Source organism: Salvia splendens, chromosome 20 (assembly GCF_004379255.2).
Source record: "Salvia splendens isolate huo1 chromosome 20, SspV2, whole genome shotgun sequence".
Taxonomy (NCBI): Eukaryota; Viridiplantae; Streptophyta; class Magnoliopsida; order Lamiales; family Lamiaceae; genus Salvia; species Salvia splendens.
In genome coordinates, this window is record NC_056051.1 from 13,687,078 (window position 1) to 13,710,648 (window position 23,571).

At 43.4% G+C, this 23,571-nt stretch overlaps 1 protein-coding gene across 1 annotated transcript; it reads right to left on the reverse strand.

Annotated features, from left to right (window-relative positions):
- Positions 1-20,673: 20,673 nt before the first annotated feature.
- On the reverse strand, positions 20,674-23,043 carry LOC121781502 (nucleolar protein dao-5-like). Its single transcript, XM_042179237.1, has 4 exons — positions 22,701-23,043; positions 21,802-22,358; positions 20,788-21,143; positions 20,674-20,677 (listed from the first exon to the last, which is right to left on the reverse strand). The coding sequence occupies exons 1-4, from the start codon at positions 23,041-23,043 to the stop codon at positions 20,674-20,676; spliced, it is 1,260 nt and encodes a 419-aa protein (XP_042035171.1).
- Between the last annotated feature and the right edge of the window lie 528 nt (positions 23,044-23,571).

Sequence of the window (23,571 nt, forward strand, 5' to 3'; positions counted from 1 at the left end):
GGGAAAAGCTATGTGATCTTTTATGCTTCGAAAACGCTCAATCAAGCCCAGAAGAACTACGACACCACTGAAAAGGAAATGCTGGCGGTAGTATACTCATTTGAGAAGTTTCGCCCGTACTTGCTGGGGTATAAGGTGATAGTTTTCACGGATCACGCAGCTATTAAGTACCTGCTGGCGAAGAAGGAGTCCAAACCCAGATTAATCCGTTGGGTGTTACTGTTACAAGAATTTGATTGGAAGGTCAAGGACAAGAAGGGAACAGAGAACAAGGTGGCTGACCACTTGAGTCGAATTTTCCAAGCAATACCAGATACATTCCCCGAGGAACATTTGTATTATCTGGAAGGTTCGCCTAGACCTATCAGTTGGGAAGAGATAATGGCAGTGACGGGTCCAGGAGATGCTGAAAAAGGAAAATGCCAGATAAACGCTGAGCCGTGGTTCGCAGACTTAGCAAATTACTTGGTTACCAGAGAAGTGCCCAGTTCCCAAGAAATTTCTCGGGCCCAGAAGATGAAATTGAAAAGCGAAGCCACGTACTATTTTTGGGACGACCCGTATCTATGGAGGATGGGAGCTGACCAAGTAATTAGGAGATGTATTCCAGAGTGGGAACAAAGGGATGTGCTGAATCATTGCCACGCTCTAGCGTGTGGAGGTCACTTTGGACCGAGGAAGACTGCGAGGAAGGTGTTAGACAGCGGGTTTTACTGGCCTACATTGCATAAGGATGCGTTCGAATTCTGTCAGAATTGTGAAAGGTGTCAACAGACTGGGGGAATCTCCAAAAGAGATGAAATGCCCCAAGTCCCTATGATCATTTGTGAGATTTTCGACGTCTGGGGAATGGACTTCAGGAGTCCGTTTCCATCTTCATATGGGAAGGCATACATACTTGTGGCGGTGGATTATGTTTCGAAATGGATAGAGGCCAAGGCTACTACCTCTTGTGAAGCCGGTGAGGTGGCCAAATTCCTTAAGTCTAATATTTTTGGTAGGTATGGAGTGCCTAGGGCTGTTATTTCGGATCAAGGAACTCACTTCCGGAACCGAACGATTGAAGCTTTGATGAAAAATTATGGAGTCCACCACAGGTTGTCCACACCATATCATCCTCAGTCTAACGGCCAGATGGAAATATCAAATAGGGAGATCAAAGCAATACTAGAGAAGACGGTGAATCCATCAAGGAAAGACTGGAGTAAGAGGCTTGATGACGCATTACGGGCTTACAGGACAGCGTATAAGACGCCTATTGGGAAGTCTCCGTACAGGTTAGTGTTCGGCAAGATGTGCCACTTGCCAGTGGGACTGGAGCACAAGGCATACTGGGCGGTCAAGGAGATTAACATGAATCCTCGAGCTTGTGAGGAAGAGAGGAAATTGCAGCTCTAGGAGTTGGAAGAATTGAGGCTTGAGTCTTACGAGTCCGCGATGTGGTACAAGGAAAAGACCAAGCTCTGGCATGATAAGAATCTCTGGACCAAGGAACTACAAGTTGGGCAGAAAGTTCTCCTGTTCCAGTCCAGGCTTAAGCTAATGCCTAGAAAGCTAAAGTCCAAGTGGATCGGACCATATACAATCGTTGGCCTTCGCGCAAATGGAGTAATAGAGATCCAAGAAGGCGCCTCGAATTCTGTACTTTTCCTCGTCAACGGTCATCGTGTGAAGGTATTTCGGGATAACTCGGAGCTGTGTGTAGTGGACGAAGTACCTCTACGCGCACTCTCTGATATCACCTAACTAGTCTAGGAAGGAAGTGTTCTTGAAGAAATCCTGAGTCAGGTAAATTGAGAAGTTTTTTATCCATGCCCTGGCCCAGGGAATCTCAAGAATACTTGAATGAAAGTGTAACTATTTAATTGCTTTCCTTAAATCAAGAAAACCCAAACAAATCAAAAAAAATAATCTTCCAAAAATATTTTCGAAATCTCAGGCTCCTTAGAGAATTTTTCTTCATACTGTCATATCCTTGACCTGGGAATCTGGCGTTTCATTTTTAGTTTGATGTTTTTCTAAGTGTGATATTGCAGAGTATTCACATGGGGTAGGGAGTTGAGGAGTAAAATTTTGGAGGGAGTTGGCACCGGTGCGAATTTCAAAAGGTAACTTTATGGGGAGGCGTACGGTCGCTCGCGTCACGCCTGCAACCGCCTGCAAAACCGTCCTCCCATACCTACAGGCTATAACCGTGCTTTTTCTTTTATTTTCCATATCATACTCACTCTCTCCACAAAAAAAATCCCAAATTTCCTCTCTCAAATTCTCTCTCTCTAACCCTAATCAACAAATTTTCTTCCAAGTTCTTGCGAATTCTACAGATTCCGCCATAGAGAACACACAAAACAGAGGAAGCACCTCTGGATCTGCCGAATCTAACGTAGCGTCGTTCATGGCCGATCTATTGCAGAAACTTGGGGGGCCAGAGGAGGCGATGAAGGCGTTCGCCATGTTCACCACACCGGCCACAACAACCACTGCACCACCGCCACCACAAGTTTCAGAGACTGCCCAACTGGAGGCCGTACATTCGATGGCCGAAACAACCACCAGTGTAGCAGGAACAACCGCCGCAAAAGTACCTGAGGAGGAGGCGGATCTGGCTACTAGTTTGGAGCTTTTGGCGGTCAGTGAACCAAGGATAGACCATGTTTCTGAGAGGGAAACCTCTGCCATTACTGCTGTTGGTGTATCGGAGGGGGAAGCCCCTGTTCTTGCTGCTATTGGTGTCGTTGAGAAAGAAACCTGTGTTGTGTCTGAAAGTGTGGTTGTATCTGCTGTTTTGTCTACTAGTAATCTTGAGGGGGAAACCCTTGGTAATTGTGTGAGAATTTCGGAGGGGGAAACCCTAGAACATGTTGAGGGCGACGATGCCCTAATTTCTGAGAAAGCTATGGAGGGGGAAACCCTAGGAAAAGATGGGAGCGATGAGACCCAAGTCTCTGTTGAAAACGATGATGAGGAGAGGACCCCTGAAAAGGTTGTGGGGACTGAGACCCACAATGAACAAGATTTGGTTAGGGTGGAAACCCCTGTTTATATCACAGGGGCAACCCCTTTGCTGTCTGAGGAGGGAGAAGCCCTCGTTACCGAAGATGTACAGGAACCCGTCGACGACAGGGTAGATCTAGTCATGGATTTGACTGATGTTCCGGAGGGGACGATTTCTCTGGTAAATGCAAGGGAAGCCCGGAGACAAGCTCGTTGGAGCTTGATTGATGAAATTGATGACTCCGTCCAGCAGACGGAACGAGAAGCGCTGGGTCCAGAGACCGCAGCTCGTGAGCAGGACAACTCTCCTAGACTCAGTGGTGGGGAGAATGATGAGGAAGAACGCCGCCAGGCGGCTGAAAGGAAAAAGGAAGGGAAAGCAGACCGCTCCTTCCTTGACTAAGAGATCGAAACGAAAATCTGTTGAAACCTCTCTTCCTCCACCCGCAAAGGTCCCATATGTTGCCGAGTATGATAGCCCTACTGGATCTAGCGACTCCGAAGAGGAACTTGAAGAAGAGCTCAATTTCGAGCCTTCAGAAGTCTGGTTGACCAAGGAATTACTGGATGCAATGAGGAAGTTCACTGTTCCCAAGCGTGCAGCAACGTTTAAAGAGAAGAGTGCCCAGGGCAAGTATGCGAAGTCCGGAAAGAGATATGATCCCGTGGAGCTGAAGGAGATTACTTCTGACGTTGAATTCCGGGAGTACATTGACGCGATCGGTTTCGACTGGTTGCTGAAACACAGCTCTTTTGAGGTCCCAACAGCATTAGCGCATGAGTTTTTCTCGACCTTCGCTTGAAGTCTACAACCGATCTGGATGCCGACTCTATTACCTTCCGCCTTTTCAATAAGGAGCACGAGATGAGCATCCGAGAGTGGTCGCTCCGCATGGGGTTGTTATCGCGCACACAGGATGATGAGGGCTTCTAGAATGACAGGATGGTGGGTCCGCCTAAGTTTACCTCGGGTTTCAAACCACAAAGCGCTTGGGAGTTCATAACTCACTCCAAGGTGGGTCAGTTTAAAACGAGTTGTTTGAAAGCCTCGCACATAGAGAACTGGATCTTGCGATTCGCTCAGACCTTCATAAGTTATAATCTGATGGGTACTGCAAACTCTGCTCTGACCACGGCTGATCTCTACTTTACTTGGTGTATGGCCAAGGGAGTCCGTGTACACCTGGGCTACTGGCTAGCCCAGGCTTGCCATCAGATGGTCGCCAACCCTTCCAGACGCATGTATACATGCCAACTCCTAGGGGCCTATCTGCAACACAACGTGATACTAAAGATAGCCAAATCTTGCCGTGATGTGGAAATGTGCTTGCCCTCGGAAGTCTTTAATGTCGATTACTTTTTTAACAAGGGGCTTTTATATATGCATGGGAAGTAGGTCTGTTTTTATGAGGTCGGCAGGTCGGAAGTTCAGGTGAAGCAGGACCCAGAAAGTGTGGAGGCAGGAGCCAAGGTTGAAGTTGAAGAGATGAGAAAGGAGGTGGGATGGATGAGATCAGAAATCAAGATGGTTAGAGAAGATATTGTGGCCCTACGGGGTAATGAAAAGGACAGTGTCGATGTTAAGGACGTACAGAAAGAAGTTACAGGAGTAAAGAAGGAAGTCGCAGGAGTGAGGAAGGAGGTAACCGAGGCAAGAATGGAAGTCGGAAAGTCAGAGAGGAGATCGTGGCCCTCAAGGGCCGTATTACTGATCTTGTGGCAACGTCGTCTAAGCACATTGAGAGGATAGGAGAAGGCGTCTCGCTGATGCTGATGATGGCGAAGTGGTTTAAAGAGAGGTTCTCCGAGGCACCGAAGTTGCTTCCTGGCCCTGGCAGTGCTTCTAAATCGCCAGAGCAAGGAAGTCTATCTCTCCAGAAACCTTCCCAGCCGACGAAGCCTCTGACTGCCCCGTCCGTGGCTAAACCCTTGGTTGTGAAGAAAACAATCCCCAGACCAAGTGAGACAGAGAAAGAGGTGCCGGACTCACCGGCGAAGAAGAAAGCTAGAGTGACCCAACCATCCGCCCCGCCCAAGTCTGGCTCCCGCGGGGGCCAGACCCCAAATTGATTCCCCCTAAACCAAGTAACTTTTCAATTTCTGTTTTTTCTTTTCTTCTTCCTTTTCTGTTTATGTTTGTCTGTAACTAGCATGCTCTATTTTGCATATATATGTTGCACCTTCCCACACTTAGCCCAATCCTTGGTCTAAGTGTGAGAAGGGGTTGTTCTGTTTTTGCAAGCTTTGGTTTGTTTGTTGTGCCTTCTCCCACTTAGCCCGTTGTACGGTCTAAGTGTGAGAAGTTTGTTTTGTTTTATGCGCGTTGTTTGTTTCTTTTGAGTTGTTTGGTCTGTTTTGTGTTGTTCATACTTCCCTATTTCCCCACTTCACTAGGACAGCTTGGGGACAAGCTTGAATGAAGTGGGAGGGGGAGGGAGTAAGTGCAGTATTTGTTTTTGTAAATAGGAGTCTTAGAGTGCCTAGGTCTAGCGTTTTTGTGTGTTGCATGAGCTAGTGAGATAATAAGGCAAGATTCCCTTAGTGAGGGCGATTGAAGATAGGATACATGTCAACTTTGATGCCTTTTTCCTTAATGAACTAAAAGCGGTCTGAATGAAATAAGGACGATAGAGGATGCCTTAGCTGACCTAGTTGTGAAGCCCCACTATATAAATGTGAGTTATAAGCCTATACACTTTGAGCTAACATGTAAAAATGGGCTGCCACTTGATGCTTAGGAAGTAGAGTATAAAGGAGAAAAAATGGGTTATGGTGGTATAAGCTGGACGAAGTCCAGGAACTAGTGGTATAAGCTGGACGAAGTCCAGGAAAAGGAGGTATAAGCTGGATGAAGTCCATGGGAAAAAGGGATATATATAGAAAAAAAAGAGAAGAAAAAAAAATGATGAAAAAAAATAAGGGCAGAAAGCAATCACAACCTGACCCAGAAAATAAAAAAGGAGAAGGAGTAGTAGGAAGGAGAAACTCTCATAACCCGACGCATCAGTGGTGTAACTTTAACTTTGGAGCGTTTCGATCCTAACATCCCTGGTGAGGAATGAGTGATCAAGCGAACCTAACTGCTGGGGAATCAATGGGCTATCTTGACGAACTGACAGACCGTTTAGGTAGAAGAGGGAAGGGGGAGGATTTGAAGACTGTAGACGATCGGATAGAACTTAAGCTTGTGGGGACGGTCGCCTAAAAGTTGAAACTAGTTCATGCTTATGTGTTGTGTTCTGTTTTTCTTTATGTGTTGTTTTCTTTTGTAAGTCTGTAGTTGTCTAGGTCTAGGAGTAAGTGCTTTGTTTGTGTTTTGTTTGTGGAGTCGTTCTTGGGAACCGTGCATTGAAATTCACCTTATTTTTTTTTCTTGTCATTTATGCTTGAGGACAAGCATGGTTTAAGTGTGAGCAGTTTGATATGGCTAATTTCATGCATAGGTCTAGGGGATAAATTCGAGGATTTACTGGGTCTAACACACGTTTTAAGCCAGGTGTGTAGAAGGATTTCGCCAGGTCCAGGAAAAGAAGAAGACAATCACATGTCCGAGGAAACTGGTGAAGAAGTGAGCATTATGGAGGAAAATTGCAAGACGGAGAAAATATCAGAGCCGAAAAGTAGAATGGAGATTTCTACGAAGGTTCTAGAAGATTAAGTCCGCGCCTATATAAAGAAGGAAACATGCATTCTGGAGGGACCTTCTCGGTGGAGGCCTCATTAACAGTCTGTGGCTCGTAGCTCACTTTTCTTTTATACACTTGGGTTCTTTAGAGGGAAATTCGGGTGGTTTGCGTTTTGGGTTCACTTTTTGCTTTCTCGTAATTCAGTTGGCTTGTAACACCGTCCTGTCGAGGGCGAAGAAATAAGTTCCATTTTATTTTTCTCGTATTTTGTGGATTTCACCGAGCTTCGCTGTTCGAAGCTCGACCCTCTGTTTTTACCGAATATTTCTGTGTTTAATGCAAGTTTAATTTTCCGTCATGTCGTTGATGTTGATCTCTGATTTCACTTCTGTTCTCTGAATCTGTGCAAAGTAATAGCTGGATCGGGTTGATCAGAGTTTGTTGGTGTTTAAATCGAAGGTTTGAATTTGGTATTGTAGCTGAGTTGAGTGGAATCGTTTGAATTCGGTGTTGATCGGTTTAGATCTGTTAGATCGGAAGTTATGCAGTTGATTGAGGTTGTTGTTTGGTTCGGATCGCTTGTATCCGGAGTGGATTAAGCATCCGACGTGAATCTGAGCAGAGTTGGTTTAAATTTATGCCTAGCCTTTGTGTTTTCATTTCATTCCGTCTAGTATATGTAGATCATTGTTATTTCCGGTTTGTTGCAAGTTTCCAACGACCCAACTTTTATATTTTGCTCGAATCTAGGTACGTGCTTTGTTTTCTCCATCTTCGTGTTTGATTCAGTTAAAAGAATGCACGTCGTTGTTAGTTAGAGTTTCAGTTTGTTATTTGCAGCTTTTCTGCCGTACTTGCTAATTCTGGAATTATGGTCCCTACTGTTATATGCTTTCTGTCTGCTTTTACTAGGTAGCCATTTACACGGTCTTGGAAGTAAATTTAATATCCCGTAGTCTTGATGATGTTTGATCTCAACATGTTTACAGTTTCCTAGGTCTAGTATGTACATTTCTTGCCTAGGTCTAGTCGTAATTAAACCTCAACCCAGTTTGCGTGGCATCAACCGCCCTTGTCCAGAGTCTCTAAATGCTTTCTTACGTGTCCATCTTCGTGGGATCGACCCTTGCTTCTCTATACTAAATCATAGTATTCGGGTTGAGGGATCTTTGAAGGGAGTGTAGTGTGCCCAACGACAGAGCATTCCGTGTTCTCTTGAGTTCCTAGACCAAGTGATCTAGTGGATTCATAGGACTTTTGCTACACACAGCAGCACAACCTCGAACTTCAAGTAGTAGGTACGGACTTTGTTCCTCTGGGGTACCCTATAAACAAACATACCTCCGTCCTTGATCCTAGCTTAGTTGGATCATTTTCCAATACATGAGTCGGGCAACCCCAAATCATGAGATGCGCTAGATTGGGCTTGCACCCAGTCCACGACTCATAAGGAGTAGTTTGTATGGATTTTAACCGTAAATTGTCTAAAACATGGCTTGCAGAAAGCAAGGCATGTCCCCAAAACGAAGTAGGTAGCCGTGCATAACTCATCATCGATCGGACCATGTTCAATAAGGTCCTGTTCCTTCTTTCAGCCACGCCGTTCTGCTGGGGCGTGGCCGGCGCAGTCAGTTGGGATTCAATTCCCGACTCCGACAAGTAGTCCAAAAACTCAGCACTGAGGTACTCGCCTCCATGATCAGATCGTAGGCTTTTGATACTCTTACCATGATACTTCTCCACAAGAGTCTTAAAGTCCTTGAACTTATCAAAAGACTTTGACTTGTGGCGCATCAAATAGACGTATCCAATTTTCGAGAAGTCATCAATAAATGTGATGAAGTATCGAAAACCACCTCTTGCCTCAGTAGACATTGGACCACATACATCGGAATGAACGAGCTCAAGTACTTCCTTGGCCCTATTGCCCTTAGCCTGAAAAGGCCTCTTGGTCATCTTACCTTCTAAGCATGACTCACACTTATGAAAAGGTTCCACCTCTAGATCTTTAATATGATCTTGTAGGACAAGAGAATGGATCCTCGTTTCATTGGCATGACCAAGTCTAAGGTGCCATAAGTACGTTTCGGTCATTGAACTTAAATGTTCCTTTCGTTTCTTTGAAATTTTCGATGTTGTATTGAGTTCTAATTTGCGATTATTAAACTGTGTAGATGTGATTGTGTACAGATTGTTTTCCATGATACCACGACAGATATAAGAACCATCTTTCTTAATAACGCAATTGTCATTAAAAGAAATCGAATATCCATCAAAAACTAATTTAGAAACTGAAATTAAATTTCTTCTAAAAGAAGGTATCAACAAAACATTCTTTAAAATAAAAAATCTATCACTACTAAAACGCAAATAAATATCTCCCACTGCTACGGCCGCCACTTTTGTAGCATCGCCCAGCTGGACCTCGATCTCACGATCACGTAGCCGTCTTATCACCTGCATTAAGTCAGGATCAAAACAAATATGATCAGTGGCACCAGTGTCAATAACCCAAGTGCAAGTAGACTTCGAAGCCAAACATGACTCGACTACTAAAGCTTGGTGCATACCTGTAGCCTTGCCCTTTTAGGACAATCTGGCTTCCAATGCCCATTCTGTCCGCACTTGAAACACTTCCCCGTGGGCTTCTTGTTTTCCCCCTTCTTCTTCTTCTTCTTCTTCTTCTTCTTCTTTCCCTTAGCCTGCCTTTTTCCCGCGCTAGGCTTGAAGCCAGAGGAACGAGGCGCCGAAGTCATCATGGCCGCCTTAGCCTGGACCATAAGGTTCTCTGCCGACTGAAGTTCAGTCAACAACTCTGCCAAGGTGTAGTAGCTTTTGTTCATGTAACATCCCAAATTTTTGTGACTTGTATTTTAATATGTCGTTTGGAAATTTCACTTATGGAATTAATTTGTTGCTACGGGTTTGAGTTTGATTATGTGGAATAAGTTGTCATTGATGAATTGGAATGAAGTGCTAATTTTTTTTTTATGTGGGGAATCAATTTAAATAAAATCATGCATCTTGTTCTAGCCAAATAAAGTGGCTACTGTCGGCCCCTCCAATTATTGGAAATTATATTCTTTTCTTGGATTTGATAAATTGTTTTGGGATATTTATCCAAATTAAGTCCAAAACGAACTATTCCAAAATTGTGCTTCATGAAAATTCGAACTCTTGCCTATAAATTTTTATGAGTTTCGGATATCTCCTATTTTAATTTGGAGGATGAATTAGTTCTTTGATTTAATTGGCACCTTGTTGGTCCCCTTGAGCTATTTTAAGTCCAATTAAATCTTGCCACTTTTTATTTCTCATCCTAAATAAATGGAGAGTTGAATTATTTTCCTTGTGGCTAATTAAACCAATTTTCGGCCCCCTCCCTAATTGTAGAGGAGAATATATTGTTTCTTATTTTGTGGAATTCCTTTTGTTCAATACCAAATTAATACCTAAGTTAAATTAATTGGGGATGTGAATATTTCCTTGTGTTGCACGCCCCTTTTTGGTTAATTTCCTTGTGGAAATTTATTTAATTGTTCCCTATTTTATGGGAGTCTTTTCCTATAAAGAAATTATCAAACTTAAATCCTATTCTATTTAATTGAGGATTTAAATAATCTCCTTGTGCATTTCCTATGGAAATTTTCGGCCCACTCTCTTATTTTCCTACTTAGAGATTTAATCTATTTGTTCCCTTGTTCATGGAATATTCATTGTTTTGTTTCCTAAGTTATGAATATATTCTCTCCAAGTAGATACCAAATAAATTCCTTGTTAATCCTACATGGAATTTTCGAAAATTCTTTTCTCCCCTATTTTATTCTTTTAATTGTGGGATTTATTCAATTTTATTTTTCCCCACAATTAATTAATTTCTAAACCTAACCCTAACCTTATTTAAACACCTAAACTAAACCCTAGCCCCCATTCTCCCTCAAAAAAATCGGCCCCCTCCTCTCCTCCCTCAACCTCACGCCTCTCCCTCACTCTCCATCCTCTCCAAAAAATTTCTCCCACCATTGTTTCTCGCATCAATTGGAGTGGATTTTCAAGAGTTCCCGACTAATCGTGCCAACGCTTGTTTCTACCATTCGTTTTTCTTGATTCGAGAAGGTATAACTAAGATTTTCTCCTCATCTCCTTCATTGAAACTTATTCTTGATCCCTTCATGCATATAGTGAGTGTAGGAATCATAGATCGCAAATTAATCGGTGGGATTGTGTGTTTGTATGAGAACTTTGATGAATATGCGTTTTTGTTTGAGTTATGTGAGGTTTGATTTGAATCCTTGGTGAATGATATGAGTTTATGTGCAAACATGGTTATGAGAACCTTTTTGAGCATGATTTTGTGTTATAAGCATGAAAATTTGTATTTGGATGATTAAGGAAGAAACCCTAAATTCGAAATTGTGAGCCTGAAATCTGTGACGTTCGAACAGCAGTTTCTGATGTGTAATTGACCTATCAAAATATAGAATTTTGATGTGAAAATTTTACTGAGTAATTTCAAGGTGTGTTCTGTGTCTCTTGTGAATTTCAGCCCTTTTTGTCGAAAAATGGATTTTTAATAATTGTTTGAAGTTGACTGCGCAATTCTGCCAGAAACTTGTGTTCTCGCCCAGAACGTTTCGTATTCTGTTTGACAGATCAAATGTCCTCCGTTTAATGTGATTCTTGAACTACATGAACCTTTGAATGGTCTTCTGAGTCGTGTAAAAATTTCAGCCTCCTTGGACATCGAATGAATTTATGGTGAATTTTTCAAATGAACTGCGCAATACTGCCAGAAATTTTATGTTCCGACCAGAGGGTTTAGTTTTTGATTTGACTGACTAAACGACGTGATTTCAGTGTGAAAATTATTTTGGATGAACTTGAATGTGTCTTCCGTGTTGTGACCAAAATATAGCTTCATATGAGCTCGGGTGAATTTTTAGTGATTTTTACAACACTGTCGCAGAGTTCTATCAGTTTTCTGCCTTGATAAAATGACACTTATTTCCAAGTTTAAAAGTATTATATGATGCATGTAAGTCCAAGTAACGTGTTTAACGATGTGATCACGTGTGATACATTGAAATATATTTTGGTGTATTTTTCCACCTTTGGACGAATATTGGGTTGGGTAAATTGAGGATAACGATGAGAGAGAAACGATAGGACATGCATAGTAATATGTTTTTGTGGAAGGCTAACTTGTGTTGTCGTTGACAAGGGTGATTGTGTTTTCATGAACTCGAGGAACGAGAGTTGCCATAAGTTGGATTGTGAATTGTTAAGCGAACGAGGTGGGGCCGCAAACCCTATCAGGCTGAGTACACTGGTGGGATCGTAAGCCGTCCTTGCTAGTCGGCCGGTCTCGTGGGCGAATAGTGTGGCCACATTTTCGTCGCACTGTGATTGTGATTGATGGATTGATGTGGAAAATGGGGAGATAAATTTGTCTGGCCAGACTTGAATATTTTTATGTTTCTCGTGATACTTCTTACTATATAAAACTCGAGATCACTGGTATGGATGACATAACTTATTAAAATGTTTTCGGCATGAGCCCATTGAGTACAACAAGTACTCAGCCCTGCATATTATTTTTCTTATGTGCAGGTTGAGCGGGATGTTGCGGTGGATGTTGAGCTGGCTTAAGTACCTAGGATGCGTTGTGTCCTCATACATAGGCGCTATCCTTGACTCTCCTTTAACCTTATTGTTTTTCCGCTGCTATAATTTGAACTATGTCTCAAACCTTTAACCTTCTCTTTATATTTTGTGTTTGAACATGTATGGTGGTGTTAGGTTTCAAACAAGTTTTTACGTTGTCTTTTGAAAATGGTGTTCTCCGAGATTTAAGTTAAATGTTTGTTTTACCTTAGTTATTAATTGTTTTATTTCATAAGTCTAATTTTTCCCGTTGCTCTATTAAAAGCATTTTACCTTAAGTCTTCTCAAAAAATTTTATAACCTTAAACTTCTTAAAACTAGGTTGTTTTCCTTTCTTAAGTTAATTAAGTCTTCTTTTAAACTGTTATCCATGCATGTCGGTCACGATCGGCGCGGTTGTGGTACCCCTTTGTATGGGCGGTCGTGACAGTTCATCTCGAAGTTGAGCTTGAACTGCTGGAAGCTAAGGGGAAGACTTTGAAGGATAATAGTCACCTGGGACTCGGGATCGATCGTCCCTCCCAAGACCTCAATTTGGTTGAGGTGGCCCATCATCTCGAGGACATGGTCCCTCACAGACAAGCCTTCCTTCATAGTCTTCGACATGATACTCCGAAAGTCTTGAGACTTAGCCGTTCGATTCTGAGTACCAAAAAGATTCTTGAGATTCTGCATGATCTCGGAGACAGTTTCCATGGCTGAATGCTGAAGCTTGAATACTAATGACATAGATGCCAACATATAGCACTTAGCCATCTTATTCGCCTTATGCCACCGTCTGTGTGCATCTCTGACTCCTGCCGCAGCGTTAGCTGGTGGCACTGGAGGTCGCGGGGTTGTGAGTACAAAGATGTACTCATCTGCTGTGAGAATGATGCCCAAATTTTGTTTCCATTCTATGTAATTTTGTCCATCGAGTTTGTTTTCTTTAAGTATTGCAGAAAGAGGATTGAACGACATATTGATGATTTGATTTGCACTGCAAAACAGAATATTTACCATTTGTCATAAACTTATGTAAGAAGTTTGATTAGATTAACCATAAAACATTTCAAAATCTTACACCAGTAAAATTAAAATTTTGTATCCTCTAGAGAAAGTTAATACGCATTAAAATCTTACAATTTTTACTGGTCACAACACCGACGAATAGTCCAGAGACCACAGAGTGGCATGGCCGCCTAATGTTGCCTAAGCATTATGGAATCTCATTTCTACAACACACTCCCATAACAATACTCTTGCGCTGATAACAAGATCAAGCTATCCCATAAGTTCTGTGTGAACTTCTGAATCTCGTAGTTTCTTAGGATTATTGTCCCCACAGTGCAGGTGGCGATAATATTGGAAACCACATTCTAGTTCATACTATTTATATTTGAGAAGTCCGCCTTATGAACTCGCTATTTCCTATGATTATTGTCCCCACAGTGAAGGTGACGATAATATTGGAAACAGCTTCATAAATTACAGACCAATTGGTGGAGACCATATACAAACGTTGAGTTCGTAATTACAGCTTAGATATTTTGGGTTATGGTTTTTATTCAATTATCCTTAGCCTCGAGGCAGATTAAGGCTTAATTAAATTCTGTTGGTATTTAATATGCTGGATAATTGAATCCTTTATATATAATTGGCGTCTTCCATTAAGAAAATAATGTTCCAGTATTTAATTCTTATTCATGTCTACTATAAGATATATCTAAAATAATTAAATTATTTAATTCTTAATAAGACATGAAAAATTAAATTCAAATTATTTCCGTGTTTAAGATTGGGAAGAGAAGATTTATTATTTAATGTATTCATACATATCTATCCTAGTTAGGATTCTAGATATATAATTATTAGGAAACTATTAAATTATTCTCATCCATATCATCTAAGAATAAAATAATATTATTTATTTTCATAGATATAGATAATAATAAAAATATTCCTAAAATCTAGATAAATATTAGGAAACAATTAAATTATTCTCATCCATATCATCTAGGAATAAAATAAAATCATTTATTTCCATAGATATAGATAATAATAAAAATATTCCTAAAATCTAGGTAAATCTTCCAAAAATATTTTATTTCCATTAAATAATAATATTTTAATGATATTAAAAAAATAAATAATCATTAAAATAATCTTTCATTGTTATCTCATCGTCCGAGGTTCGCACGAATGATGAACGACGAAAATACGACGAGTTCTTCGTCGGACCACGACGCACGAAGCGTCTCGGCCACCAGCGCGCTGGTGGCGCGCCAGCGTCTCGGCCAGCGGCTCGTCGGGTGTCACAAGCGTCTCGGCCAGGAGCGTGCGCGGAGGCGCGGCTCATCTCGGCCAGCGGTGAGCACACATCACGGCGTCTCGGCTCGTCGGGTGCCGACGCTTCTCGGCCAGGCGCTCACGTGGTGGCGCGCGCCTCTTGGCCAGCGTCTTGACGCCCGTCTCGGATATACGAGCCATCGGGTGGTGCGAGCTCTCGGCCAGCGGTGCGCACGGTGGCGCGCCCGCTCTCGGCCAGCTCCGACCACCCTTCCTTCCGCCTAGGGTTCCAGCTCTCGGCACCTGGTGTCTCGGTGGTTCTCGGACGAACCAACACTCCGTGCCAGCCTTCAAGTCGGCCTTTGTGCGGGGCCGCCTTAGGGTTACGGTCTCGGCCGGCGTCGCGCTCGAGCCCACGCTCGTCTGTGCGTCGCCCCGTGATCGTGATCCCTCAGCTCTCACTCAATCGACATCCCTGTTTCATGATCGCGCGTGGTACGATCCGTCTCGGCGTGAGCGCCGACGGATCGTACATCTCGTACGATGGAGTAATTCAAGTTTTTTGATTCGATAGTTCTTGAGTTCATTATGCATAATTAATTCAACAAAACACCAAGAACATGATTCGCAATCAAATAATACATGCATACATGAATTTCGTGAAATTTAAATCCAAATAATCAGAGCCAAAGACTGGCTCTGATACCAATTGAAGGGGTTGGCAGCGGAAGCGTGCATTAAATCCCATCACATGTATCATGCTCATAACTTGAATTAAAGCATGCTTTAGCATATAAAATCCCTAAAACATGCTCACTACGGAATTAGCCAATTTACCTCGTTGATTCAATCAAGAATCGATGATAGCTTGCTCTGTCTCCACGTGAAGATCTTCAGTACTCGACCTCTGATCTTCTGACTGGTGTCCTGGACTGTATACTGATATTTGTGGGGCAAATCTCACCAAAATACTAGCACTCAAATAATGAAGACATAACTCAGCTCACGGAGGGAGCAATTTTCGAATTCTCTCTCTTTTTAGAGGGGGACGAAAATTCTAGCAATAATAATTATATTTTCTGTCTCTTTTGTTCTCCTATTTATATTAAGTCACATATTCGGTCCAGTCAGGGATCTAAGGAAGAATTTGGACATGACCTCACCCAATTAGCTTCTTACTAATTAAATTGAACCCACAATTTAATATAAGCTTATATTAGAATATTACAAGCAGTCACTACAGAAGTAATATTGTACTGCCTTTCCAAATCCGAAATTACAAGTATTCCAGGTTTCTTTTTATTTGTTTAATTCATTTCCTGCGCTTAAGATAGAAACATCCATTAATTAATTAATGTCTGCTATGGACTTAATTAATTAACATATTTTATTCTCCAAGAGTGGACTTAGCAAGAAACTCTTATTTATTATTCATAGAGTAATTAAACTCCAACTAGCTAGGTTCCTAATAATAAAACCTTGTTTCGAGCTCCTATTGTGGATGTTATCAAACGAGACTCTCCCGCGCACGATTCAACATAATAGCAATCCTAGCACCGCTAAATAATGATCACCACTACCCAATATACCTGGATCGTTGGGTGACGAAAAACCCACACCTTTGGTAAGTCAAAGTACTCAATATCGTATGCTCAATGCTAACATACATTGATTAAGAAATTAATTATCAAGACCTCGTCTTTCAGTAGATAGCATAAAGACTGGTCTTGCTGTTAGATGCATTCAGTGCTATACCACACCAACGCCATAATATTTCAATAAGGCTTAGAAATAATCGGACTGACATTGTAACCTTTCACGATAGGTAGTCTAGGTTTATCTGGGTTGTGAAATTCTAATTTTTTCTTTGTTCAGAACTGACCGCGTACCTTAAATTGAGCGCAGCCCACAACCGATGTACTAGAACAAAGACTTAGACTTATGTTATGTTCGCTTATGACAAAAATAATATGTTGCATTCATTGGAAATTAATTATTAGAGTTTTACAGTATTCAATCACTCGAAAGGTGATTTCTACTATACAAACCTGGAAGGGGGGGAGAGATTCAGAGAGACGCTCTTTCGTACGTATGCACAGAAATTGATCAATGCAAGCGCTCGGTCAAGACACCATGCTTCTTAAGTCCACTGGAGCACAGGGTCCAGGAACTCAAGAGAACATACAGTGCTTTAGTCGTTGGACACTCTCAACTCCCCTTTCAAAAAATAATATAAATCCCTCAACCCAAAACTATGAATTAGTATAGGGAAGTGGGGTCGATCCCACAGAGATGGACTCGCAAAGTAGTGCTCAGAGGCTTTGGACAAACAAATGGCTGCTGCCACGCAAAAGGGTTGAGAATTTTAAACTAACTCTAGACCTAGGCAGGAAATGTAAATGCTAGACCTAGGACATGTTAACTTGTAAATTCAGACTTCGACAGCAAGAAACATAACCACTTCCTGGACAGTGTAAACAACTACCTAATCTAGCTAAACAGAATATAACTGAAAGTGGGGACCATCATTCAAAAGTGGCAAGTACAGAAAGGACTGCAGACAACAAACTTTGACGCTAGCTCGTAGCACAATGCATCCTCTCAGCTGGATTAAACTTGCAGATGAACAAAACAGAACACAAAGCGAGATTCGAACAGAATATAGAAATTTGCTCGTCGGAAACTTGCCACAAAATGGAAACACATCAGATCTGCGTACACTAGACGGAATGAAAGAAAAACACGTAAACTAGGCATAAAAATCAGATCGAAACTACTTCAGATTCACGCCAGAATACTTGATCCACTCCGGATCCAAGACATCCGAACTCAACAACAAACAAATTCAGCAGATCAAACACGGATTCCTCTACAATCCAACTCCAATCTCCCAGATCTGACCATTAACCTGCAATGACTCAAAAACAGCTGCGAAACGCATCCAACTCAGACAATTTAAAACACCAAAATCTCAACAACGAAACAATCAAACTAGAAATCAACACAATTGCCATAACAGAAAATCAAACTTGCATTAAAACCAGAGATTCTTCGGTAAAAACAGCGAACCGAGCTTCGAACAACGAAGCTCGGCAGAGTAATTAAAATCCGGAAAGTGAAAGAGAAATTGTTTCTTCGCCCCAAATAAGAGCGGTGTTACACACTATCGAAAGCTAAGATGAAACCCCGGACGTGTGAACTGAAATCTCCGCAAATTAGTACCAAGTGTGTGTATGGAAAAATGAACTAAGCAACAGGCTGTGGTGTGGTCTCCACCTAGAAGATCCCTCCAGCTTGCATGCTTCTGCCTTTTATAGATGCGGACATAGCCCTCGAGTCTTCGTAGAAATCCCTATTCTACCCTTCAACTCTAGAGCTTCCTCCGTCGAGTAATTCTCTTCATAATCGTTCACTAAATCGCCATTTCCTCGACCCTGTGATTTTTTGGTCTTCTTTCTTGGATCTGGCGAATTCCTTCACACACCTGGCTTAAAACGTGCGTTAGCCCCAATAAAATCACGAATTAAGTCCCTAGACCCATGCATGAAATTAGCCTTATCAAACTGCTCACACTTAAACCATGCTTGTCCTCAAGTATGAAAGACAAGAAAAAGAAATAAGGCAAATTTCAATGCACGGCCCCCCCCAAGTACGATTCCACAACAAACAGACTCCTAGACCTAGACAACTACAAACTAAAAAAAACGAGAACAAACATAACAGACAAGCATGAACTAGTTCGACTTTTAGGCGACCGTCCCCACAAGCTTGAGTCCTATCCGATCGTCTACATTCTCCAAATCTTCCCCCTTTTCTCGTCCACTTCAAAACGGTTTGTCGGTTCGTCAAGAAACCCCCTTTGATTTCCCAGCGGTTAGGTTCGCTCGATCACTCATTCCTCACCAGGGATGTTAGGATCAAAACGCTCCTCAGTTAAAATTATACCACTGATGCGTTGGGTTATGAGAGTTCTCCCTTCTTGCTACAATCCTCCTTTTACTTTGAATTCCTGGGTCAGGTGACGATTACTTCCTGCCTTTTAAGGATAACTTATATCGAATTTTCTCTCTTTTTTTTTTTTTTTTTTTTAACCCCTGGACTTCGTCCAGCTTATACCTCCTTTTCCCTGGACTTCGTCCAGCTTATACCTCCTTTCCCCTGGACTTCGTCCAGCTTATACCTCCTTTCCCCTGGACTTCGTCCAGCTTATACCTCCTTTTCCCATTTTTTTCTCCTTTATTCTCTACTCCCTAAGCATCAAGTGGTTAGCCCATTTTTATAAGTTAGCTCACAGTGTTTAGGCTTATAACTCACTCTTAATGTGGGGCTTCACAACTAGGTTATCTGAGGCTTTTTCCATCGTCCCAACTTCATCCAAACCATTCTGAATTTATTAGGAAAAAGGGGCATCAAAGTTGACATATATTCTCTCTTCAATCGCTCTTACTAAGGGAAACTTGCCTTATTATCTTACTAATTCATGCGAAACACGCAACCTAAAGACTCTAAGACACAAAAACAGAAGCTATACTTACTCCCCCCCCTCCCACTTCACTCGAGCTTGTCCCCAAGCTTTCCTAGTGAAGGGGGGAAAAGAAGTAAGAACATCAGACAACAAAAACAAACAAACAAACACACAGACAAAACAAAACAAACTTCTTACTTAGACCGAACATCGTGCTAAGCGGGAGAAGAAACAACATACAACACAAAACATGCTATGACATAACAACCCCCTTCTCACACTTAGACCAAAGATTGGGCTAAGTGTGGAAGGGTTCAACACATATATACAGAACGTAGCATGTTGGCAGGTAAAAATAAAAAAAAATGAAAGAATTTAAAAAAAAAAAAATGAAAAACAGAAAAGAAGAAGTTACTTGGGTTGGCGGGGAAATTTAATTCGGGGTCTGGCCCCCGCGGGAGCCAAACTTTGGTGGCACCGTCGGCTGGGTCACCTTTGCTTTCTTCCTGGCCGGCATCTCCAGCTTTTCTGGTCTGTCATCAGTAGGTCGGGGTATGGCTGTCCTTAGGATCACGGGTCTAGCGGAAGAGGGGGTGGTGTGAGGCCTCAGGCCTTGTGATGGCTTTTGCGCAGATACACTTCCTGGACCCGGCGTTGTAATGTCGCCGCTAGACCCAGGAAGAGTTCCCGAAGCGTCTGGGAATTTCCTGCGCAGCCATTTCAGCATGGTCGTCATTAAAGCAACACCTTCCGCCATCCCGTTGGTTTGCTGATTTGACGAAGCCACCAAATCGGTGATGCGGCCCTTCAGGATTGCGGCCTCTTCCCTGCTTTTTCCGAATTCCCTTCGGATCTCGGTCATTTCTTTGCGGACCCCGTCTATTCCCTTCCGTACCTCCTCAACTTCTTTCTTAACTTCCATAACCATCAGCCTGACTTCGTCCACAGTGGCTTGATCCGTTACCTCCACCACATCGGGTTCCTGCTTGACTTGTGCCTCTGACTTACCGACCTCATAAAAACACACCTCCTTCCCACGGGCGATCAGTAACCCCTTGTTGAAAAAAAAGGTCGAAATTGAAGACTTCCGGGGCTGAGCACATCTTTACTTCACGGCAGGCCTTGCTGATTTTAATCACCACGTTGCGCTTCAAATAGGCCCCGAGAAGATGGCACGTGTACAGATGCCTGGACGGGTTGGAGGTGACCTGATGGCAGGCTTGGGCTAACCAATAACCCAAATGAACTCGTACTCCTGTGGCCATGCACCACGTAAAATATAGGTCGGCGGTCGTCAGGGCGTTGTTGGCAGTGCCCATCAAGTTGTAGCTGACAAAAGTTTGGGCGAATCGCAGGACCCGATTCTCTATATGGTGTGCCTTTGAAAAACTTGTTTTAAATTGACCCACTCTTGGGTGAGTCAAGAACTCCCACGCACTTTGCGCTTTAAATCCTAGCGTCAACTTCGGCGGACCAACCATTCTTTCGTTCCACAGGCCCTCATCATCTTCTGTCCTCGTTAGCAAGCCCATCCGCAAGGTCCACTCCCGGATACTCATCCTATGTTCTTCATTAAAAAGCCTGAAAGTTATGGATTCCGTATCCAAGTCGGCAGTGGATTTGAACCGGAATGTGGAGAAGAATTCACGGGCCGCGTCAACTGGAACTTCGAAAGTGCAGTGCTTCAGTAACCAATCAAAACCGATTGCATCTATATACCCCCTGAACTCATCGTTAGAGCTAATATGTTTGAGTTCCGCCGGGTGGTACATCTTTCCAGACTTCGCAACCTTTCCCTCAGCACTCTTCTCCTTGTATATGGCCGCACGTTTCGGATCGTCAAATTTTCTCATATCGTCCAGCAGTTCCTTTGTAATCCAAATTTCCGTCGGCTCAAAGTTCAGTACATCTGCCTCTTGGTCCTCCTCTGAATCGCTGGACCTGGCAGGACTCTCGGGCTCTGCGGCGTATGGTACCTTGGTAGGTGGAGGAAGTGGGGAATCAGTAGATATCTCCCTCGCCTTCTCGGTCGAGGAGGAAGCAATTTGTTTTCCTTTCCTTTTCTTAGCCATCGCGCGGCGCCCCTCTTCTTCACTCTCCCTTCCACTCGGTCTGGGGGAGTCTCCCTGCTCACCACGTTGCGCTTCAAATAGGCCCCGAGAAGATGGCACGTGTACAGATGCCTGGACGGGTTGGAGGTGACCTGATGGCAGGCTTGGGCTAACCAATAACCCAAATGAACTCGTACTCCTGTGGCCATGCACCACGTAAAATATAGGTCGGCGGTCGTCAGGGCGTTGTTGGCAGTGCCCATCAAGTTGTAGCTGACAAAAGTTTGGGCGAATCGCAGGACCCGATTCTCTATATGGTGTGCCTTTGAAAAACTTGTTTTAAATTGACCCACTCTTGGGTGAGTCAAGAACTCCCACGCACTTTGCGCTTTAAATCCTAGCGTCAACTTCGGCGGACCAACCATTCTTTCGTTCCACAGGCCCTCATCATCTTCTGTCCTCGTTAGCAAGCCCATCCGCAAGGTCCACTCCCGGATACTCATCCTATGTTCTTCATTAAAAAGCCTGAAAGTTATGGATTCCGTATCCAAGTCGGCAGTGGATTTGAACCGGAATGTGGAGAAGAATTCACGGGCCGCGTCAACTGGAACTTCGAAGTGCAGTGCTTCAGTAACCAATCAAAACCGATTGCATCTATATACCCCCTGAACTCATCGTTAGAGCTAATATGTTTGAGTTCCGCCGGGTGGTACATCTTTCCAGACTTCGCAACCTTTCCCTCAGCACTCTTCTCCTTGTATATGGCCGCACGTTTCGGATCGTCAAATTTTCTCATATCGTCCAGCAGTTCCTTTGTAATCCAAATTTCCGTCGGCTCAAAGTTCAGTACATCTGCCTCTTGGTCCTCCTCTGAATCGCTGGACCTGGCAGGACTCTCGGGCTCTGCGGCGTATGGTACCTTGGTAGGTGGAGGAAGTGGGGAATCAGTAGATATCTCCCTCGCCTTCTCGGTCGAGGAGGAAGCAATTTGTTTTCCTTTCCTTTTCTTAGCCATCGCGCGGCGCCCCTCTTCTTCACTCTCCCTTCCACTCGGTCTGGGGGAGTCTCCCTGCTCAGACACGGCTGTCGCTAGGTCCAGCGTTTCCTTATCCTTTTGTTGTGCGGATTCGTCAATGTCATCAAGAATACTTCGACGTGTCCCTCTCCTTGTTCCCCTTAGATTTAGCTGCGAATCGGCCTCCTCAGGGACCTCAGTTAGATCCACTATCATGTTGAGTCCTGCATCAACAGTTTCTTGAGCATCCTCAGAATCGAGTGCTCCACCTTCCTCTGCTAATAATGGGGTTGCCCCCGCGATATAAACAGGGGTTTCTAACCCCTTAAGATTTCCTTCAGGTTGGGCATCAGTGCCCACAGACTTGTCGGGAGTCCTTCCCGCAACAACATCTTCCTCAGCAATTTGGGCTTCATCGCCCCCAACTACTTCTAGGGTTTCCCCTTCCACATCCTTCTCAGAAATTAGGGCGGCTTCGCCCACTTGAACATCGTCACCATCAACAACGGCATCCCTCTCAACAGACGCCTTCAGAACAGGGGTTTCCCCCTCAACAACACTCTCCACTAAGTCCCCAGCAGAAATATCGGGGTTCACTCCCTCTGAAACACTATTACCTCCATCCTTTAAAACAGGGGTTTCCCTCGTAGAATCAGAATCTAACCTGGGTTCGCTTACGGCCAATAATTCAGTCCCGCGGCCAGATCTGTCTCTACTTCGCGAATCTCCGCAAGGGTTGGTACTGGAACAGCGGGGTACTGCATCGTCCTCCGGCTTGGTGGTGATGACTGGGACTGTGTCCTGTGCAGAGGTGGTTTCTTCTGGAATTATGGTAGCAGCCTCCGGTACGAGCTCGGGTACAGCAGTGGGTGGTGTCTCGACAGCCTCCGGTTGTGTCACGGTGGTTGTGGGACCGGCTGGCATGGTTTGTCCCATTGCGAACATCGCGAACGCCTGCATCGCTTTGCCGGCCCCTCCAAACTTCTGAAATAGTTCATTCATGAACTCCGCCGCACTCTTCTCGGCGGATCCAGAGGCGCTGCTGGTTCCTTGTTTGTTATCCATGGGTATTCTGCAGAAATTTGTAAAGATCTTGGGCAAAATTTTGCAGATTAGGGTTAGAGAGAGAGAGAGAAATTTGGGGTTTTGATTTGAGAGAGAATATTTGGAGAGAGAATGAGTAAAGAGAAAATAAGAATGCCAAAAACCGATCATAGTGTAGGCATGGGAGAGGACATTTTTCTTTTGCAGGCGGGTGCAGGTGGTGACGCTAGCGACCGTACGCCTCCCCATAAGTGCCTTTTGAAAACCGAACCGGTGTCGACTCCCTCCAAAATTCTTTTTCCCACAATTCCTTGCGCAAGTAAATTCCTTCTGAAAAACTAAAAGAAACATCAAACTAAAAAGAATGAAACGCCAAACCCCCCGGGCCTAGGATATGACAGCATCAAAATCATTCCCGATGGGTCTGGTGTTTCGAAAATATTT